At 47.4% G+C, this 22,329-nt stretch overlaps 1 protein-coding gene across 1 annotated transcript in view; it reads right to left on the minus strand.

Moving 5' to 3' along the window:
• LOC126427147 (trithorax group protein osa-like) overlaps positions 1 to 12,155 on the minus strand; it is a 34,284-nt gene extending 22,129 nt beyond the window's left edge. Inside the window, exons 1-5 of the mRNA XM_050089373.1 lie at positions 12,080 to 12,155; positions 2,012 to 2,166; positions 1,292 to 1,900; positions 917 to 1,258; positions 788 to 856 (exon numbers count right to left, since the gene is read on the minus strand). Of these exons, the coding sequence (XP_049945330.1) occupies positions 788 to 856; positions 917 to 1,258; positions 1,292 to 1,900; positions 2,012 to 2,166; positions 12,080 to 12,155 (1,251 nt within the window). The remainder of the gene's footprint in view (positions 1 to 787; positions 857 to 916; positions 1,259 to 1,291; positions 1,901 to 2,011; positions 2,167 to 12,079) is intronic.
• Between the last annotated feature and the right edge of the window lie 10,174 nt (positions 12,156 to 22,329).

A 22,329-nucleotide genomic window follows, 5' to 3' on the forward strand; every position in this document is an offset into this window, starting at 1 on the left:
ACATAGCGACCCCGCCACACGGGCTGGCCACTGTGCTGGCTATGCACCGTAGGATCAGACAACAATCTGATAGAAAAGGTGGAACGTACTAGGAGGGCACACGACGGAGACACTAGGTAAAGTGCTCTTCCCCAAATGGCTCACACTACGGAAGAGAAATTTAGTAATGGAGGTCAAAGCCACGAGGGGGAGCAGGGAGTGCCAAAAGGAGGTGGTGATTACACAACAAAGCTAAACTGCAAAACCAACAGAACCAGGAGCATAGCGGGGGCCAACATAAGCAAGGACACCAAGAGAGGAGAGAGCGAGGGGGAAGGAGGGGAAGGGGAAGGAAATGCGGGCCCGGAAAGAAGGAAGGCTGCAATAGCCCAGGGCCCTGTGCTCGCCACGCACGTATCCAGAAGAGTTGTGGACCTCCTGGGAAGATGTGGAGGTATTGAATAGAATTGGAGAGAAGAGAAATTTGTGGCACAACTTGACTAGAAGAAGGGATCGGTTGGTAGGACATGTTCTGAGGCATCAAGGGATCACCAGTTCAGTACTCGAGGGCAGCGTGGAGGGTAAAAATCTAAGAGGGAGACCAAGGGACGAATACACTAAGCAGATTCAGAGGGATGTAAGTCGCAGTAGCTACTCGGAGATGAAGAGGATGGAGTGAGGGGCCGAGAGAAGAGGGGAAAACCGACCCGAGAGAGGACAACCTGTATCCCCATACGCGATACCGTGCATAATGGAACTTTTATAGTAGAGATGAAGACAGAGAGATGTAGAGAGTGACAGTGCACACCTTGTGAGAGTCCAGGTCGAGGATCTCTGCCGTGGCCTCCTCCTCCGTCTTGGCGGGCCTCGGCGACGCCTCACGAGCGCGCCGCTCCACGTCGGTAGGCGAAGGCTGCGGGGCCGGCGACGCCGACGCAGACGCCGAGGACGTCGAGGCCGGACCGCCGTTGGCGGCCGACGGGGCGGCCACGGACGGCGTGGGCGGGTGCGCCGACGCCACGTGGTCGGCCAGCGCGCGGTCGCTCTCGCACACGTGGCCGCAGCGCTCGCACTGCGCCGGCGACGAGGGCGGTGGCGGCCTCGCCTGGGCCTGCGCTGGGGGCGTGCCCGCCTGCGGGGGCGGCGCGTGCTGGCGGTACGGGTGGAAGCGCAGTCCGGAGCCAGACGGAGGAGTCGAGGACGACACGCCCACGTCTCCGCCGCCCGGCACGAAGTGGTCCGGACCCGGGGAAGCTTGGTGGTGGTGCTGCTGCTGCTGCTGTTGTTGGAGTTGCAGCTGGTGGTGGTAGACGGGGCCCTCCTGCTGCTGCTGCTGCTGCTGCTGCTGCTGCTGGTGAGGCAGCCCGGGGAACAGGGATCCGCTGCCGCCAGAGAAGGCGGGGTGCAGTGCCGGGTGGAAGGCTCCGCCGACCGAGGTCGGCGACTGCGCGGGCACGAAGCCGAATTGCGAGGCCGCCGAGGGCTCGAAGGGCGAGGGCGCGCCCTGCTGGGCGTAGTAGCCCCCGGAGGGCGGCCTCGGCGGCCCGGGCCCCGGAGATCCCTTGCTCTCCTCCGGCGACGACTGCTGCTGCTGTGCGGGCCTCCGGCGCCGGCTGCTGGCCGAGGTGCCGGCGTGGTGCTGCTGGTGGTGGTTGTTGTTGTTGGCCTCCTCCCCAGGGACGCCCCTGGCGGCGGCGGTCGCCGTGGTGGCCCACTTGCTGAGTAGGTTCTCCTTGTGGTAGTGCAGGTGGACGTCCAGCGACTTGACGCTGTCGAAGTAGAGGCCACAGTCCTTGCAGTGGTTGGCCGGGCCGCCGGCGGACGCCGTGGCCGCGCCGTGCGCCGCCATAGCCACGTGCTCGCCGGGCTCTGCTACACTGCCACGGAGAAGCGGCGACCACTCCCGAACACAAAAGTCGAACTAAAACGGGAGAAAAGGGGGGAAAACGAAAAACGCCCGGCACTAAGTGTGCCCAGCGAACTAAAAAAGTAAAAGAAAGTCAGTGGAGACTCGTCTTTCTGCGCTTCATACTCGTCGCACTAGAGCACTCTCTTCCTGCGGCGCAGTGACGTCCAGTGGGTGACAGGAACGGCGCGCCTCATGGCCGGCCCTCTGCGTCACGCGGCGCAGCTCTGCGGGGCTCTCACGACTCCGAACCGGGATGCGCCAGCTCCGGCTCCCATGTCCTGCGGACCAAACACATTGCGTTAGTCCATCACCTCCACTACCAGCTGTACAAGCACGAAGCCGGAATTCCCCTACAGATCGCATCTGCAGTCGATGAATGTCGAGACAGAGCAACCCGGGTACTACAGAGTCCGCCCGGCTAGCCGCGCAGTCCAACGCGCTTCTTCCCGAGCGGGAAGGCGTGCCGGTCGGGGGGCACGAATCCGGCAGGCGGGTTAATGTCGAGGACCGGTTTGCCGGCCAGCCCGTGGATGGTTTTTAAGAGGGTTTTACATCTATCTCGGCTACCCTTATTGCGCCTCAGTTACACAGTGTCGCCGATTTCTGCGCAAACACTGTTTCCACGTCCGTGTACACCACAATTATTGTAAGACGCAAGCATTTAGGTTACATTCGTCTGTTATGAAAGGCTCCCTGGGGAGGGGGTCCACTTGGAACCGAACCGCACAATAATCCTAGGTTCAGTGCGGGGTGGCGGTGGGGTGGGTGGACTGCTGTAGCCTGTTGGATTGTGAACCAGTGACGGCTACGGGGGGACGAAGCCTCTCCGCTGTTTCTAAGTCTCCAGTTTCACACACAGAATCCAAGTTCCACTCATCGGTGTCTGCTTCAAACCTGTAATCGTGTCAAGTTTATTGCCTACGAACTACGACTTGGGCAGCATTGGTCTTCTGTTGTCATTTGAACAAAACTGTTGAAGAACAGCATCCAATGCTTCTCGAAGCTTTCGTCGAACATGCTGTTGGGAAAACAGTGTTTCGAGTGGTTCAAAATGTTCAAAAGTGGCGATTTTCACGTGATACACGACGAGCACGGGAAACCGCCGAAAAAGTTCGAAGACAACGATTTGCACGCCTTATTGGATGAAGACGATACTCAACACGAACGCGCGAAACAATTGAATGTGACGCACGAAGCCGTTCCTCTTCGGTTGAAAGCTATGGGAAAGGTACGGAAAGTGGGAAAATGGGTTCCACGTGAACTGAATCAAAGACGCCAGCTAAATCTGAAGACCAGTTGTGAAATGTTACCCGACACATACAAAACAAACTCGTTTCTACATCGAATAGTGAAAGATGATGAAAAATGGTCACATTTTGAGAATCCTAAGCGTCCTAAATCGTGGGTGAATCCAGGCGAACCATCGACATCCACTGCAAGACAAAATCGCTTTGGAAAGACAAATATCGTGTTTGGCGGGATCATAAGGGTCTCGTCTACTATGAGCTGTTAAAACCTGGTGAAACTGTTAACACTGAACGCTACCAACAGCAAAAAGATAGATTTAAATCGGGTCAGGGAAACAATCGAGGCGTTCCGCTGGGAAATACTAGGGCATGCGGCCTACTCTCCACACTCGGCTCGTAGGGTTATCATCTATTTGCTTCACTGGCATACGCTATCGTGAACGGCGCTTGTTTGTACGAGAATGGCTCGCTGACTGGTTCACTTCAGAAGAAGAACTGCTTTTTTAGCGTGGAATTTATAGCATGGCCGAGAGGTGACACATGTATACATACCAATGGAGATTATTTCGAATAAAATACTGTTTATTACTTTCAATAAAGACGCGTAATTATTGCAACCAAATTCCCGTTCCATAGTTCTACACCTGGTACGAACACGAGTACACACAATACGCTACAGCAGTCCATTACCTGTAATATCCAACCCCCTCTGACCAATATGCTACCAGTATACTCCCCAGATTCTTAGAAGGGCGGAACTTGTACGTATGGAACAGCTTGAAACTTGTGCTTACTTTACGGATGAGTTGACACGTGACCTATTTGACATTAAACACGTAATCGAAGTGTCAGTAAGGTTTGAAACTGCGTTTAGTTCGTTGCAATTGACTACATGGCTTCATTCTGAAACACACGGCTACGAGCGCGGGGTAGCCGCGTGGTCTTGGCCGCCTTGACACGATTCGCTCTTCCCCTACCGCCGGAGGTTCGAGCACTCCCTCGGACGTTGAGTGTGTGAGAGCGCGCGCGCGCGTGTGTGTGTGTGTGTGTGTGTGTGTGTGTGTGTGTGTGTGTGTGTGTGTGTGTGTGTGTGTTGTCCTTAGCGTAAGTTACTTTAGTTTAGATTAACTACTGTGTAAGCCTGCAGACCGATGGCATCAGCAGTTTGGTTCCACAGGCACTAAGCACTAGTGCACCAGAGAGCTACGAATTGGAACCCTTACACTACGGACTGCTGAAACGATTTCGTGAACATTTAGAAGGGAAAGAACAAAAAGGTCCCCAGACACAGGAGATGTATGTGGAGACCTCTACACACACGTGGTAACTTACCCGTTTACCGTAACCCTAGAAGGATGGATATCACATCAGCTTTATGTTCAAAAGGTAAACAAAAAATATGTTCGAATTGTGGGGGATGGAGTGTAGCTGCTGCGTTCAGTACACTTTATGGAATCGTCGACGGCAAGAAGTGGGACAGAAGTGACAGATTTATGAGAATCGTTGTAGCATAGGGAGATCTGTTGAGTATATGTTGTGTGAACGTATAGAAGAATCTGCGAGGTGGTGTTTGCCAATAAACCGCATATTTATTAGTTACGGACCAAGGAGCAGTCTCGGTAAGGTAAGAATTATTCAGGAGTTCAGATACTGGAGCGGCAGACTAGCCGCAGGGAGAACACGCGAAAACGAGTGGGTCTAGGGAAAGCCATAACAAGGCAGCTAAACTGCCTTGTGGAATAAGGAAAAATACGAAGGTAAGAATATTTGTGCAGGATACTACTGACCAGAAACACAGGTTCTAAAAAAAAGCATCATACAAAGCGGTTTTGTAGTACCGCTGTTCGCCAAGTATAAGAGATAAAATAACAATGTCAAGAGAAGAATGGTAACAAAGGACTTTCTGTAATGCGATGTATTTTATCTCCATGCGGTTACTGGCCGAGGAGCACCCACAAATAGCTTGGTAATTGGATACAGGCAGACCGAGGACAAGAAAAATGTAGGTGACTAGGGGTGCCATGACTAGACGCTCACAAAATGAAACATTAGTGGCACTTACGACGCGACACGTCGCCCTATGTACAGCAAACAAACTCGCCCCATACGTGAACAAACACGTGCAAACGGAAAAGGTGTTGCAGCCATGACGAAAATCTTGACAACTACTGAAATGTGGGCAGATTTGCTGAGTTGCTAAATGTAATTATCTCCTATATGTACAAGTCACTTTACTTAAAACAATATTTTCCCTGGGGTCTTGGTACACTGTCGGTACCTACGGCAAGAGGCGGTAACACTTAGCCACACACCTGATCCACTAGTATTAGAAGATGAGCGAACCGCCCCTCGAAACTTACAGCAGTTCGAATCAACGCGCGTGGCCTTTCTCAGCCAACAGTTATGGCATCCAGCCATTAGCGCCGACAGCATTACTGTTATGGGAAGGCAAAGAAAAAGGCATCTTACTCAAGCAATGTAAGAAAGATGTGAAATTTACACCGAAAAGGAAATGGATAGTTCTCGCAAGATAATATTCAAGTAACCAAGTATTTTAGAAGCAACCCGCACTCCCGACGCTAAGGAATCTAACTCAAACGGATAAAACAGCCTGAAACTTCACAAATACTTTACTGAGTTAAGCACGTAAATCATTTATGGTAGAAGACGCAAAGTCGTAAGTAGGAGTCTACTGCCTTTATTAGTGTCGCACTGTCGGCTGTGTGAGTAAACCAGGCAGCCTGCGCTACGTTGCTCAAGAACATGCAAAGTAACAACAGTTTGCAACGAACTGTCTTTTCGATCTAGAAATCAAAGGGAAATTGTACATAATATGTTCCACCACAGGTAAATAAATTGTGGGACAGTTGGCAGAAACTACGTTTCGCGAGACTTCTGTCAAGGTGCGTGTTACTAATGAAGCACATCTCTGCTCAGTGGTAGCAGAAGTTATAGTCGGACTCCCAACTAGATGAAGTCAGCTTAAGATCTTTACCCGCCGCCGTCTGCTAACCCAGTGTTCCCACAACTTGGACTTAAAAGCTGACTTGATTAAACGCGAGACAATAGATTAGTCATTAGCACTATATGTTAGACCGACATCCAGCTAAGACTGTAACATTCCACCAGTCAAAACAAACGCTACTACAAAAAAGGTTCCATATACAGACTTCTCTGCTGTAACTTGCGGCAACTAAATATCTCGAAAAAGACGGATCGTACGGAAACTGTTCTAGGTGAAGGGAAAGTTATTACCAGTAAAGGATCATCTCTGTGCTACAACTGGCCTCTCCTAACCACCCCTCTCGCGTCGGCGGGGTCAGCTTTGCAATTTTCATATTCTGTTTCAACGAAAAAAATACCCACGCTTTACTCAAACCATTGTTTCCCATTTGTGGTAGATGACGCAAATATCGAAAGTGCCCGTTTTTACGACCAATGACACGTTTGATTCCATAGTTCATTGAAAATGTAAATATAAAATTGCGTTTCAACGATCTGCCGTGTCGTGTCGTGTCGTGTATAGAGAGAGAGAGAGAGAGAGAGAGAGAGAGAGAGAGAGAGAGAGAGAGAGAGAGAGAGAAGGGGGGAGGGGAAATAGCTACCAGCGAATTACAAATGGAATCTGGCAGTTCAGCCAAATAACTGGTCACAGCGGACTATAGGGGTATGAAATGGAACTACCACATAGGCTGAGTTGCAGGTAAGTAAGCGGCGGATGTAATTTCATTGGCAGAACACTATGAAAATTTAATCCGTTTACAAAGGAGACAGCTTACAGATCACTTCTCCATTGTGTCGGAATGCGGCACTGCAGTCGGCAACACCTATGTAAAGTAAGGGTCTGGCGCAGTTGTTAGATCGGTTAGTGCTGCTACAATGGCAGGTTATCAAGGTTTAAGTGCGTTTCAACGTGGTGATATAGTCGGCGCACGAGCGATGGGACACCGCATCTCCGCAGTAACGGTGAAGTGTGCATTTTCCCGTACGACCATTTCATTTCACCAGTGTACCGTGAACATCAGCAATCCGATAAAACATTAAATCTCCGACATCACTGCGGCCGGAAAAAGATCCTTCAAGAACGGAACCAACGCCGACTGAAGACGATCGTTCAGTATGACAGAAGCGCAACCCTTCCGTAAACTGCTGCAGATTTCAACGCTGGGCCATCAGCAAGTGTCGGCGTGCCAATCAGTCAACTAAACATCACCGATATCGGCTTTCGCAGCCAAAGGCCCACTCGTGTACCCCAGATGACGGAACGAGACAAAACCTGGGCCCGTCAGCACCGACGTTGGACTGTTGACGACTGGAAAAATGTTGCCTGGTCGGACGAGTCTCGTTTCAAATTGTATCGAGCAGATGGACGTGTTCGAGTATGGAGACAACCTCAGGAATCAATGAACCCTGCATGTCAGGAAGGGACTGTTCAAGCTGATGGAGGTTCTGTAATGGTGCAGTTAAGGGTGATGTCGGACCCTTGATACGTGTAGATAAAACTCTGACAGGTGACACGTACGTAAGCATTCTGTCTGATCACCTGCATCCATTCATGTCCACTGTGCATTCAGACGAACTTGGGCAATTCCAGCAGGACAATGCGGCACCCCACACGTTCACAATTGCTACAGAGTTGCTCCAGGAACACTCTTCGTACTTTAAACACTTCTGATGACCACCAGAATCCCCAGACATGAACGGTATTGAGCATATCTGGGATGCCTCGCAACGTGCTGTTCAGAAGAGATCTCCATCCGCCCGTAGTCTCACGGATTTATGGACATACGAGCAGGATTGATGGTGCCAGTGCTCACGGAGGCCCACACGATATTAGTCAGGTGTACCAGTTTCTTTGCCTCTTTAGCGTATTAAAAAAAAACTGTCGCTAGCACACTTAGACACTATCATGTAGAGAACAGGGCCAACAGTCCACTGTGTCCGTCAACCTACTTTATCATAGACACACCGTGCGCGTGTCGAAAAGAAAATAATCCATCTGACTATTGTTCGGGGTCTGCAATTTTAAGTGATGGCAACACTAGGCGTACCCTTTAAAGATCAATGAGCGAGCCCGGTGACGATGAAAAAACGCGCAGCCCTTGCAGGGCAGGTCGCGTGAGCGAGACAATGGCCCGCTAAGGATTTTTGTGGCGGGTAATTGGCAGCCGCGCGCAGCGGGGAGCCCCTCGAGCTGCTGCCACCTGTTGCAGCGCCACGCTACGCCACGCCCAGGTGTCCGGTGCACGCTCCGCCGCGTGTCCCAGTCTGCTGGGCACGTGCGTCGCCACGTGTCGCGGCACTTACCCACGTGCTTTTTTCCCCCTCCTCGCTGCCCACACATGGGCAGCCGACTGCGGACAACTGGGCCCTGCTGTGGCGCCGTGGGGCAGGTCGCGGCGCATGCGTAATGAGACGTAGCCAAGTAGGGAGGGGGGGGGAGGGGAGGAGGCGAGGGGAGTGGGCACGCAGCTCATGTACAGTGCAGTCACACCTGCGCTGTGAACAGGAGCGGCGCACAGGGGTAACGTGCTGGTCAGACGCAGCGGGCTGGTCATTAATTACTCGCACCAAGAGACCTTACGGCTTGTTATTGGCCAAGGAATTGAATAGCGACGTCGCCAGTCCCTCGGCCGAGAGGCAGTTCATCTGGAGTTACTGAAGTCCGCCACAAATTCCATCGGATTATTGAAGTGTGTAGTGCAGGTAAAATCGTGGCACTGGAAGCAACATTTATGTCGCAGCTGAGAATTAGAAGTGCGGTATCGCCGAGAATTGACGGTGCCGCTAGGAAGTCATTGGATCTCGATAAACGCGAGCAGCAATGTCGCGATACGATAAACCGCAGTCGCGATAGGCTACAATCCGACCCTTATCAAAGTCGTAAACGCGATTTCTCCTCCTTACACGATGCATCACAACAACGTTTCACCAGGCAACGCCGGTCTACAGCTGTTTGTGTATGAGAAATCGGTTGGAAACTTTCCTCGTGCCAGCACGTTGAAGGTGTCTCCACCGGCGCCAACCTTGTGTGAATGCTCTGAAAACATAATCATTTGCATATCACAACATCTTCTTCCTGTCTGTTAAATTTCGCGTCTGTAGCACGTCATCTTCGTGGTGTAGCAATTTTAATGGCCAGTAGTGTACTTATATGAACAGACACAATATTCGTGTAAGTATATATCTTTCATTTCCGGTTCATACACAGTGTCAGCTTCAGCAGTACAATGCAGTTCTCGAATATTCGGACTTTTTTCTCCGCCTTTGAAACTTCTGAGCGCTGTCAGGTATCAGAGTTGTCATTCACGTACGTGATGATACAAACTTTAACGGATGATGGGGAAGGGAAAATGTGTCAATCTGAGGCAATGGCACGGGACCCCAAGTCGAAAGGTGTAATAAGCGAACATCTGTCCGCCACATCTGACAGTGAACATACTGCAAGCTCTTTTCTTTCCATATTTACAGAGGACGTAGTATCGGCCCAAGACAGTAAACATGAGCTCTGGAGTCCCTGCCTAAAGAGCTACTGGCACTTGTTCATCTTTGGTACTCTGAAACGTCTCTTCTACTGACGAAGTGCTCACAGGTCTTTCGAGTATGCGTTTTAAGAGTCCACAATTACCGGACTTTCGTTTCTTGATTTGGTCCATTCTACCACCTCTAAAAATATGGAGAGCCAAGATCTTACAGTAGAAGGTCCGCTGTGAGTCATTTCAGAACGGTAACTTCAGAATAACTTTCGGCTCGGTCGTTCCGGCGCCGCGATCCCTCACCTCAGATTGATACATCACCCCCGAAAGTTCCGGACAACACTGAATCATTCTATATACAACTTCAATTGTACAACTGTAAAGAATGCTAACAGCACAGCAACACAGTACAGAATGCTTTACGCTTTGTCCCTGCGTTGTCATTTCCTTTTACGTCCATTTTCGTACTATCAGTATACGATGGATGGCACTGTGGTTTTCGGCTACCATAAATGTAAGAAGTCATACGCTACTCATAACGAAGTTTTAAAAATATGAAGAGTCTAATGTTAGTCTACGTCTCCTGTTCCCGATCAACTCCAAAAATAATAGTTTCCCACCGCAGTTCCGTGAACCTGTGCGACGCCGCTTATGTCGAGTTGTCCACCGTAAATAAAATCATCTTAGACCAGCTATGTTGCGCTGTCGTTGAACGAATCTGGGTATCTATTAGTGATTTCCAGTGCATAAAATAACCGGTTAACTGGCGGTGTAATGGATAGTTTTTCCAGACGCCTCTCTGTGCAACAGAGCGGACGCGAACCAGCAGTCTACTGTGACGGGTGTTTGCAGAATATCTGCGACACGCAAAAGGTAGGGCGGGAAACCCAGAACCCAGTTGCCTCTGTGTTCACGGCAATTGGGGGAACGGCGGGAGGGAAACAGAAATGTTGTGAAATCCTTAGCATGCGGCAAGCAGTGGATTGGGGGGGGGGGGGGGGGAGGGAGATAGCAATGTGTGCGACGTGACCTCCAACATGTCGGCATTAAATGATGCCGACCGAGTAGACTTACCGCACAATGCACCTACCATTCACAGCTCTCCAAGTGCCGAATCACGCACTGCTTTTAGAGCACCTCAACAAGAGCCACTGGACAGCGCAACTCGTTACCTTGCATACTGCAATCCGACTCTACAGATCGTCAATGAAAACTGTTTACAACATACCATAGTGGTGTAGGCGAAATCGAGACAAACAATTTGGTATAGGACACAGCATCGAGCCGTGAAATAGCATCGATTGGCCTACAAAAACTGCCTAACCTAAAGTGCATACATGCTGCGCGAGATTTCGACTAAAAAATTGTCTGGGGGAGGGGGGGGGGGGGGGGGACAAAGTCTGAATGAACTACGCCCATGGCAACAAAAATGCAAATCAGCTTTTTTTTTAGGTCTGATTTGACTGGGCTATGTGGTTTTGTACGGGGTGACTATTGCTTTCTTTCTGGCGTGACTCACTGCCACAAATGACCTTTGCTGCAAAATCTGGATCAGGCTGCAGCTGTTGTTTCAATGCACGACATGTATCAACAAGTCATTCGGCAGTCAGAACCTGACCAGCAAACTTGGCGGCAACCGGTTTCGTTACCAAACCTTCCCTTAAAATTCGCTAATCCACTAATCTGACAGATCAGTTGTCTGTCGAAAATCTGTGAGCACAAAGTCTCGATTTTTTTTTCAATATTTTCGTCGTTTCCGGCACTTGATAGACGCTCAGAACGATGCTTGTGATCGATCGACATTTTACCATTTTTAAATCGAGCAAAACACACGTGCACCTGTGTTTTTCCCACAACGTTACTTCTGTAAGTTGTTTTCAACACAATCAGTTTCAGCAGTATTTTTACCGAGTAGAAAACAACATTTCACAGCTGCACATTGTTGACTTACACTTTCCATCACAAAACAGAAACAAGAAAAAAACAGAAACAAGAAAAAAACCAGCGCCAGCAAGAACAATCACTGCAGATAAACAGAACAAGTCAGATCGACAACATAGACGGCAATGAGTTGCGCTATATACGCCCAGCGGCAGAATTCCGTACTACACAAGCTCCGCCCGCGGATTTCTTTTTTCTAATACACTTTCTCTACAAATTAACGTCTGGTACAATTTCTAAAAATGCCTCGCACACTCCGCTATGCAGTGGTGCGTGCGTAGTTCACGTGTAGATGTAGAACGCCAATTCCTAGCTACGGCGCACAGCTGTGGCGTGGAACCGCTTCTGTGGAAGCCAGAGGGAAAGAAAATGAGATTCGCAGAACGTACTGCTTGATGGAAGACAAAGTGTTTCCTCGAGTTACGAATTTCTCCCGGGCTGAATGAGTTTCCCATTAAAATGACGTAGCAGATTTCGCCGAGCTGTAACCACTCGTAAAGGAAACTCACAAAGCAGTTTCCACTGACCCGACAGCGCACGGTCAATACTGAGTATTGTACAGACAACGGACTTCTCCATTCTGGTTGCTGCCTGCTCCCGCATCGCATCTTAAATACTGCGGACTCCCCCACCCATGTTCAAATGGACTCTCTTAAGCTGTACATTCTGTACTCATACACTCGGTAAATGAAATATTCTCTACCCATACTTCAGTTCTACAATTATTAAAATCAAATTAACAAGTCCCGAATCACAATTGTGGAACAAGAATTTCACTAAACCCATTAAAATACGTTTAGTTATTAAAATGTAAATAATAATTGTTGGGACATTAACATTTGGTGAAAACAGAATAGAAAATTTGGTGCAAAACGTAAATGTAAACACCACTCACGGATAGTATTTTGAAATAAATTTCCTACAGTAATTATGTCGGCTTTATAGCCATCCTAAAGTGGACGTTGACCGCTAAAATATGGCTGACTTGTCTGTGACGTGTCACCGACGAAAGAACGTATTTCTTGTCTGACATTTCAACATGCACTTCAGAAAGGCTACAAAGCCAAAAACAATGAACAATTAACAGTGAAATGGCGGATATTTCTTTCAAAAAATTTCTATGTGGCTGTGGTCTACTCAGTGGCAGATACATACATATTACCTTACATTTCATTTTTCCTAGCTACCGTATTGCTTTGTATGGAAACACCACTGGTTACTGTGTTATTTGGAAACACATCCATATTACAGTACATTTCCAAATGGTTTGTGAGCGCGTAGTAGACAAACATACATACATTCATTTTTATATTGATAGATTTTAATGTACATGACGATTTTAGTTTCGTTTACGAATAACATTTAAAGCGAGTTTTACTTCCAAGCCTTTCGTCTACTTTCGTGTAAGCATGACGCGCAATTTTTAGTGCCAGCACTGCAACTGGTAGGCGTGCCTTGTCCCCTCCCTTCACCAGCGAATGCTTGCTTGCTTCGTCCTCTCCCCGCACTCCCTTTTAGAGTTGACCAACTCGATTCTTTTTCCCGATTCGATTCCTGCGATTCAATCTCACATTGCGAATCGATTCCTACGATTCGTTCACGATTCACATTCTAGTCTGCGATGGCACGATTCTTACGGAATGCAAAAAGTTCTACATCTTACTCACAGAAGGCAGGACATGTCTGAAATTGTCAATGGGGTTAGGATCGAACTGTCATGATATGCCAGAAATAGTTTTACGAGATGGCGTTACAAAAAGTGTGGAATAGCGTTTTCATAATATAAAATTGCGTTTTTACGAATGGAACTCATATATATTGTAAAACTGACTTTTTACGACGGAATGGAACTATGTAGGTGAACTCAAAAAGCAAAAACCAGTGTAAATACAAAATTTCAACCAAATCGTTGGGGCCGTTTTCGAGATACGCTAAATATAATACATAATTCAAGTGCTATTGCTCGTGTGTAAAGAAGGGTGTGTATGTGTTTTGCACTGCATCTGCAACAAATAAGAGGTACGTATTTATTCATCATACTTGGATTTCTTGATTTTAATCGTGTGTATTGGGAGCTGTGTACTCGCTGTATATCGTTTCTGTCTCCACTAGTTCGTATATTACTCGCGCAAACTAAGCTGACGTCGGCGCGGTGGCTGATGGTAGCGACAGTAAATGGGAGACGTCTTTACGCCCGTTCCTGTCAGCAACCGCCGAGTGTCAGCTTGGTTTTCACGTCGAGTAATATTACGGCCCACGAACTTCGTTTGTTCGTTCCGAGCTTCCTTTGTTCACATAAATCCTCCACTTGACTGCCATCTGGCGGTCGTAATCATTCGGCATGATTCGAAAGTTGCCTTCGAGTTTGAAGCATAGCGTACAAAGAATCGATGAATCGTTGGAACTTGGAATCGTCACGACTGGGAAACACGCATTCGTTCTTACGATTCTTTTGAACGACGATTCGTCCGTATCACGATTCGATTCTTACGATTCTTTATTCAGAGTCGTTCAAATGAACGACTCATTCACGAATCGCCACAACTCTACTCCCTTCACAACTCTGCCGTCCTACAGTTAACACACTGTACACGGAACGCAGTGAAATCAACCATTCAGCTGCAGACGCAGTTTTGCAATACCGAACAAATAAATACAATTAAAACATGTTAACAATATATTTCTTTCATTTGACAACAAATTTAGCATTCTTGAATCAAATTTTAATTTTTTCATGAATATCCCATTTCCATGACATTCGTAACTAAGAATAAATATATTCTTTTACTTACGAATTAAACATGTATCAACATTTCAATGCAATAACAACACAGAATTCAAACAAACGTAACTAACAAGTTGCGCCCAGTGAGAATCTAGCCATCCATCAACCGCGCGATTTAACGACTGGAAGGCTACGCACTAAAAACCAACGGCTGTACTTAAAAAAAAAGCTAATTTTTCGTGTTTAACAGCGTTGGAAATGTTCAAAATCGATTTGTGCGTGTTTCAAAGTATATTGGACCGCTGTACGAAATTTATGTCTGGGCACTATGCGAAGCACGAAGAAAATTCAAATGCCCACTTCGATGAGGTCTACCTAGAATGGAAGTGTGAGAGAAATGTTTTTTTCGGAATTATATTCGTGGCTGTGTGCGCCATGGCAAGCTTATCGTCCACAAAGCAGCGATAACATCGCAGTTAACGGGTTCCTCCATTAGAATGACCTATCTCGCACAGAACATTATTACGTAATAGTGGCCAGTCATCGTGCATTCTCGGAACCGGTCGTACGCTGTCGGCCCCATAGGCGCGGAGGGTGGGGGGAGGGGGGGGGGAGGAACAGAAGCACGCAACGGACTTCCGCTTTCTCCGGTTGGTCAGCATTTTCTCCCGAAAAAAACATGACTGTGCAGACTGATGGCATCTCACCGGCGCGCGCTCGCTTATTAGGATAACGAATCTCTCGCGCTGACCAACGCAACTTTATTCCGGGATATCGGCAGAAGAGAATAGCTAAGGAATTATTCATCAGATGCAAGACTTGCAAACGGATTTTGCTGTAAGGATCCGACGTATACGTTACCCCCTTGTGCTTTATGAATACTCGGCGTTATATTGAACGTCTGCAGAACGGGCACGCGTTCTAACAGAATAGGTCAGCGGAGTTTATTGAAATTTATTTGTAGCTTTTTTTATTATCTTGGCCTTAACCCTTAGCTACTTCGGACGTTCAAAGCAACAACTACTATGGAGGGATCACTCAGACCGCCTTTTTTATTCTTCTGTAAAAAAATCTCTATTTTAGTGAATATATATTTTTTTAACTTCCTGTTCATTACACTTCTTGGAAACAGTTTATGGAAATTTATATATTTTAAGCAATGCAGAATTTAAAACACTTTTCAAATTAAAACACGGCTAAATTTGCAGTTTGTTTTTATTTTATGTATTACTAAAATAACGGCACAGTTACCCCTCTAACTCGGTCACAGATCGCAATCATTGAGATAGTCTTACAGATTCGCAGCATAACTGTACGGAAACAGACATTTCAGTTATGACAAACTGTATTCGGAATCGGCTTTGACTTTACTACTCGTGGCACCAGCCTCAGAGTGATAATTCCACCTAATAATTCTGTTAAGGGAGAAATGTTGCCGAATTTTTATTTTAAAAATCAAGGAGGAGGTAATCACCTTATGCATTCTTCTGAGGCCCTGAATCAAATTTTAATTGCTTTGAGCCTGCATTCATTTCACGCAGACCCTCCTACAATTCTCCAAGCAAATCGGACAACCACACTGTTCAGATGGGTATCTCGTTTTCCACTTCAAACAAGGACAACAGAACGCTGATGCTTTTCGTTTTTCAAAACTTTGCTCAAGTATTTGAGACTAATATCACCAAAACAGCAAGTTCCCAGAATCTATTATAGTCCAAGCAGCTGCAAGAAAATCTGGTGTTGCCTTGTTCTTATGTTAGTGGCTTCTTTTTTCTCCATCGAAAGCAAATTTCTATTCTTACCCAAGATGTGCGCTTCTTCAGTCATCACCTGTCACATCATCTTCACTTTCAGTTTCCTTCCCCAAATTAGTATCATCACTAAATACTCCAAATCAGGCTCATTATCACTGTCATCAGCCTTCATCTGAAGATACAGTGAGGCGATCTTGAACGACCAATTACGTCTCACATAGAAAACGTTGCAGAGGAGTTCTAGTTTTCTTCACCACGGAGAAACGATAACGCTCCACAAAACACGACACTCAAATTCTATGGTACGTCTGAGAGACCTCTCTCAATACCCAAAAACATAGAAATTGCTACAACAGTGCCAATTTCTGGCACGTGTGGCTTGGTATGCTAAAGGAAAGAACACAGAAGTCTACTTCACCTCAGAGACGTGCGTGGAAGACAAAACTGTACCGGTCTGAGACTATCTATAGCAGAAGCTTAAGCAACACTGACCAAACAGCTTGTTACATGTCGCCATAACATGTAACTTTGGCAAGCGTGTACATGTCGTCATTGACCTTTCAAAGCTTGTAAAACTGCCCTAGTCGACTGTCGGTGTTACTCTGAAGTGAAACGTGAAGGAAGAACCACAGGTAAACGAAACCTCATGTACTGTCAAAAAATCGGATGTTGTGAAAGGAAGGAATCGCTCATGAGTTCACAAGTGCTATCGCCAGACCAGCAAGTACAATCACTGTAGGTTTGTTAAAAAGAATGGTGTACCATGGTTGAGAAGCCCTTCGTGACAAGGATCACTGAAAACTAGTGTTAGTGATACAGTATGGGGGCGGTTTTCGCGGTTATGCTGTGGATATAAAGAGTGAAAACATTTTACAGAAATGTCTACTGTGAACAGTAGAAGAACAGTTCGGAGACGATGACTCAATCTTTCTTTATGAGTGTTCACCCTGTCATAAAGGAGCCTCCATGAGGTAATGGTTTGTGGAGAAAAAGTAACATTCCTGAAAAGGATTGACCTGCCTGTAGTCCCGATCGGAACCGAATGGAACACCTTTGGTGTCAGTTAAAACGTCGACTTCGCTACAGGCCCGAGTATCGAACATCACTATTTTCTCCGGTTTCTGCTAATGAAGAACGAGCTACTATTTCTCCGCACTAAAGCGTCCCATGCAGAGTTCACGCTGTCACGAAGGCGAGAATGCCTAATTGCAAACCCACACCTCATGGCACAGCTGAAATATTACGCTGGTACCTAAGCTGGTAGCGTTTTTGTTTTGCACGTTGGTTTTCCGGTTGCTAATGAGTTCATTTGAAAACATTGGCTGATAAAGAACTCAGATCACTCGCATGTCGTATCGTTACTGTAGACGAGAAATGGTGCCTTTTATGTTAACGGAAGGAAAAGATAATGATCGAAGTAGACGAAATGAATGAAGATTTGTGCTGCAGCCGGGACTCGAACCCCGGTCGTCTTGCTTGCTATGCAGAAATGCTAACCATTACACCTCCGCTGCACGAAGTACCTAAGCTGGGTGCCCTCCCCGACACAAACTTCATTTTTTCCTTATATATTGTCACTATGGCCGTAGCACAAGTTCATTTCATCTGCTTCGATCATTATCGTAGGTGATAAAAAGAGACTTAAATGTTTCAGGGAAACAATTATAAGAAAAGAAAGGAATTAAGACCTGCGGGCATCCACAGAAGATGTCACGCATCTTGTGGAACAGCGACGATGTGGTGTGCTACGAACTGCTTCCCCGAGATGTTCAAAATGTTCAAATGTGTGTGAAATCTCATGGGACTTGACTGCTAAGGTGATCAGTCCCTAAGCTGACACTACTTAACCTACATTGTCCTAAGGACAAACACACACACCCATGTCCGAGGGAGGACTCGAACCTCCGCCGGAACCAGCCGAACAGTCCACGACTGCAGCGCGCGAGACCGCTCGGCTAATCCTGCGCGGCCCCCGACACGTGACCGTCACTGCTGACATGTACTGTCAGCAACTGAGACGTCTTGCAGGCGCGGTCCGAGAACAACGACCAGGAAGAGAGCGTGAGGTGATGCCAGCACTGGACTGACAAAAGGGGCTCACGTGGGAAGCCATTCCGCGCCCACCTTATTCGCCTTGTCCTGCGCTCTCTATCGAGCAACCTTCAAGGAACTTCTTTTCCGGGTAAAGATGGGCTCCGAAAATGGCTCTACGAATTTACTGGATATAGGTTCCACCTTTGCTGCAAAACTTTTTTTTTTGTTACCCAAACAGGTTTCAGCACCTCTGTGCAACCGTCGGTGGGTTTTGTTTATTGGGCAAGTGTGAAGGCGAACATATTTTAGGTTGTAACTCACAGAACAAAATGAGCCTGAAAGACCCTATGTTCGTTTCTGTTCTTAACTTGATTTTAAACGTATGGTTTTGCAGGACCTTCTGTATGATGTTCTGCACTGACAGCTTGTCATCTGCAAACGAAACGATGTAAATGTGAATCAATCAGCGAGTTAACCTGTCCCTCGACTTTAAAACCGTGATTTTGGTGTGGCGACATGTTTTGTGTACGTATTCGTTACTACTCACATCATCATCCTCCCCCCTCGGTCCGCGGCCGCTGCACACACTTATTAAACGCAGTCTGCGTATTTTCCATTCTGCAGTCACGGTGTATACTATGTTGTGTGTCCTAAACCCGTCGGCGGTCATTTGTTCACGAGTGAGCTTGGCGCGGAATTTGACTTTTGTTTACTTTTACTTCTCTTTCTGCGTGTGCGTAAAATTGCGTGAATTTGGAGAGCAGAAGCGAAGTACAGATATTCGGACAGGACCCTACTGATGGTCGCACGATCGTCTTGTATCAGATTTTTTACAGATAGCCTTCAGCCAGATCCGACGCTTCTATTCAGGACTGCCTGCAACTTTTGAACCGCCCTGGACAGGAAGGCCGCAGAGAGAAACGCATGACGAGCTGCCGCCAGCCAAACAGGTGGCGCAAGACCTAAGAGCATACTGGTTCGGGACTCGCTTCTACTACACTACTCGGCATTAAAATTGCTACACCAGGAAGAAATGCACATGATAAACGGGTATTCATTCGACAAATATATTATACTACAACTGACATGTGATTACATTTTCACGCAATTTGGGTGCACAGATCCTGAGACATCGGTACCCAGAGCAACCACCTCTGGCCGTAATAACGGCCTTGATACGCCTGGGCATTGAGTCAAACAGAGCTTGGATGGCGTGTACAGGTACAGCTGCCCATACAGCTTCAACACGATACCACAGTTCATCAAGAGTAGTGACCGGCGTATTGTGACGAGCCAGTTGCTCGGCCACCATTGACCAGACGTTTTCAGTTGGTGAGAGATCTGGAGAATGTGCTGGCCAGGGCAGCAGTCGAACATTTTCTGTATCCAGAAAGGCCCGTACAGGACCTGCAACATGCGGTCGTGCATTATCCTGCTGAAATGTAGGGTTTCGCAGGGATCGAATGAAGGGTATAGCCACGGGTAGTAAAACATCTGAAATGTAACGTCCACTGTTCAAAGCGCCGTCAATGCGAACAAGTGAGCGAGACTTGAAACCAATGGCACCCCATACCATCACGCCAGGTGATACGCCAGTATGGCGATGACGAATACACGCTTCCAATGTGCGTTCACCGCGATGTCGCCAAACACGGATGCGACCCATCATGATGCTGCAAGCAGAACCTGGATTCATCCGAAAAAATGACGTTTTGCCATTCGTGCACACAGGTACGTCGAGTACACCATCGCAGGCGCTCCTGTCTGTGATGCAGCGTCAAGGGTAACCGCAGCCACGGTCTCCGAGCTGATAGTCCGTGCTGCTGCAAACGTCGTCGAACTGTTCGTGCAGATGGTTGTTGTCGTGCAAACCTCCTCATCTGTTGACTCAGGGATCGAGACGTGGCTGCACGATCCGTTACAGCCATGCGGATAAGATGCCTGTCATCTCGTCTGCTAATGACACGAGGCCGTTGGGATGCAGCACGGCGTTCCGTATTACCCTCCTGAACCCACCGATTCCATATTCTGCTAACAGTCATTGGATTTCGACCGACGCGAGCAGCAATGTCGCGACACGATAAACCGCAATCGCAATAAGCTTCAATCCGACCTTTATCAAAGTCGGAAACGTGATGGTACGCATTTCTCCTCCTTACACGAGGCATCACAACAACGTTTCACAAGGCTACGCCGGTCAACGGCTGTTTGTGTATGAGAAATCGGTTGGAAACTTTCCTCATGTCAGCACGTTGCAGGTGTCGCCACCGGCGCCAGCCTTGTGTGAATGCTCTGAAAAGCTAATCACCTGCATATCACAGCAGCTTCATCCAGTCGGTTAAATTTCGCGTATGTAGCACGTCATCTTCGTGGTGAACCAATTTTAATGACCAGTAGTGTAATTTCATTTTAATTATTTTACGCTAAACATCGGTTTCCTACAAACAGTTTTATGATGTTGCAATACAATGTTCCGAGTGTGTTTAACAGCTTGCTATTCGAATGAAAGAGGGCAGATATTTATGAAAGTACAATAGTTATGGATTAAAAATAAAAAATCCATGACGTGACACCACGAGGTGTTCCATTCGACGTCGCAACAGATTAAGCTGTCGTGCGGTAACGGCCATTTCTGACTGAACTAGAGGTGCGCGTTCGAGCAACAAAACGGCATCGACACGACGACACCGACTGAGGTGACCGTTCATCTGCACCGTATTCGTGGTCAAGACGAAACTTCTGCACGGCAAGTGGCGTACAAATCTCAGCAGGTGTTCGCGGCTGATGAAATTCAAACCCGTGTTGGACAGGGTGTTGCGTAACGCAGCAGCAGCATCCGTGTGCGGCACCCCCCACGCGAGAGCCGCAGGCAGGACCACGCTGAGAATTTCGACCGGAAGTGCGCCGAAGCGTTCCCACTGTCAGACCGGGGGGGGGGGGGGGGGGCGCGATTCGAATTCCAAGAACTGTGTCGGCTTCCCCCTGCCGCGCCGATCAGTTTATGTTCGTTTGAGCAGTTGCCAGGGGGGCGCCAGAAAACACGCCGTACTCTTACGATGACGTAGGCAGCCCGTGCTGGCTGTTTGTTCTCTTCAGACGCTTTCCGACGCAGTTCTGCTTAGAATTTCGAGGGGGAGAGAGGGGACGGGGGGGGGGGGGGGGGGGCGGGGGCATCACGCGGCCATGTGCAACCCTGCGGCCTGTTGTTGAGAGGGCATAGGGAGTTGTACCTGCGGCAATTGCTTCATCGTGTCCTACACAGGTAAGTACAGGGTGTACATGAAGTCCGGGAACAGTTTCAATTATTTATTGCACAAGAACCAAACACTGTACACACATGACACACATGTCATTTTGGAGAGAAACCCTGAACTACAGCGTAGTTTGGTAATTGGCCGATAGTCAGCGCTAGTCGCTAGTACCCTTACATTTTCCTATGTGGTGACTTTGCCTTTTTTTTAATTCCTGTCTGCAATATTGTTATGTAGCATTCCCAACCAGGTTTACATCTACACAGACTGCAAAAAGCTAGTACGACTGAATACAAACTTCCTGAAAAAATTAAAGAAACAGTTCCTTGTACAGCCTACACCAGAATAAGAGGACAATAAATTATTTAACGACCACTTCAAAATGTGTACCAAGTTAACAAGGTCGTCTGCGAGGCGAAGAAACTGCTAAACTGAGAGTTTATACTTTACTCTAGGAATACGTATAAAGCCATGTTGGGAGTTAAAACCACAAAAAATGCTATGCTCCCAGTCTACAACTTAGCATAGAACAGCATTCCATTACTTTAAGATGTGAACAACACAAATCAAGAAATAACGTGAAGCCTAGAGGAAGACCTAAACAAATCCGTTGGGACCGAGAAACATTGTTTCACGGAAGGCACGTTTCTAAAATTCTGCTAAAACTGCCAATATATTTGAAACAAAATATTTAATTCAAAACTACTGTGCAAATTTGTCTCCTTAGTCAGCTTCAAATGAACATTTACGTGCGGTCGTCTTACGTATATAGCATTACGAGATTTTACAGTGTCAAAAGAAACAGGACCTCAGAGAATTCACCAAGACTATTGCAATTTCTTGAACCATACTAAAATGCTCAATTCCAGTTGAAGTGCACCATTTTATGTACAGATTCACGCTGAAGTACCTGATATTCAGCTTTTATATGTGGTTTTCGGGATACCAATTGTCTTGAGGTACCAGTACTGTATCAGCTCTTGTTTGGTTCTTTATTACGGTATAACGCCATT

The sequence above is a fragment of the Schistocerca serialis genome, chromosome 11 (genome assembly GCF_023864345.2).
Source record: "Schistocerca serialis cubense isolate TAMUIC-IGC-003099 chromosome 11, iqSchSeri2.2, whole genome shotgun sequence".
Lineage (NCBI taxonomy): Eukaryota > Metazoa > Arthropoda > Insecta > Orthoptera > Acrididae > Schistocerca > Schistocerca serialis.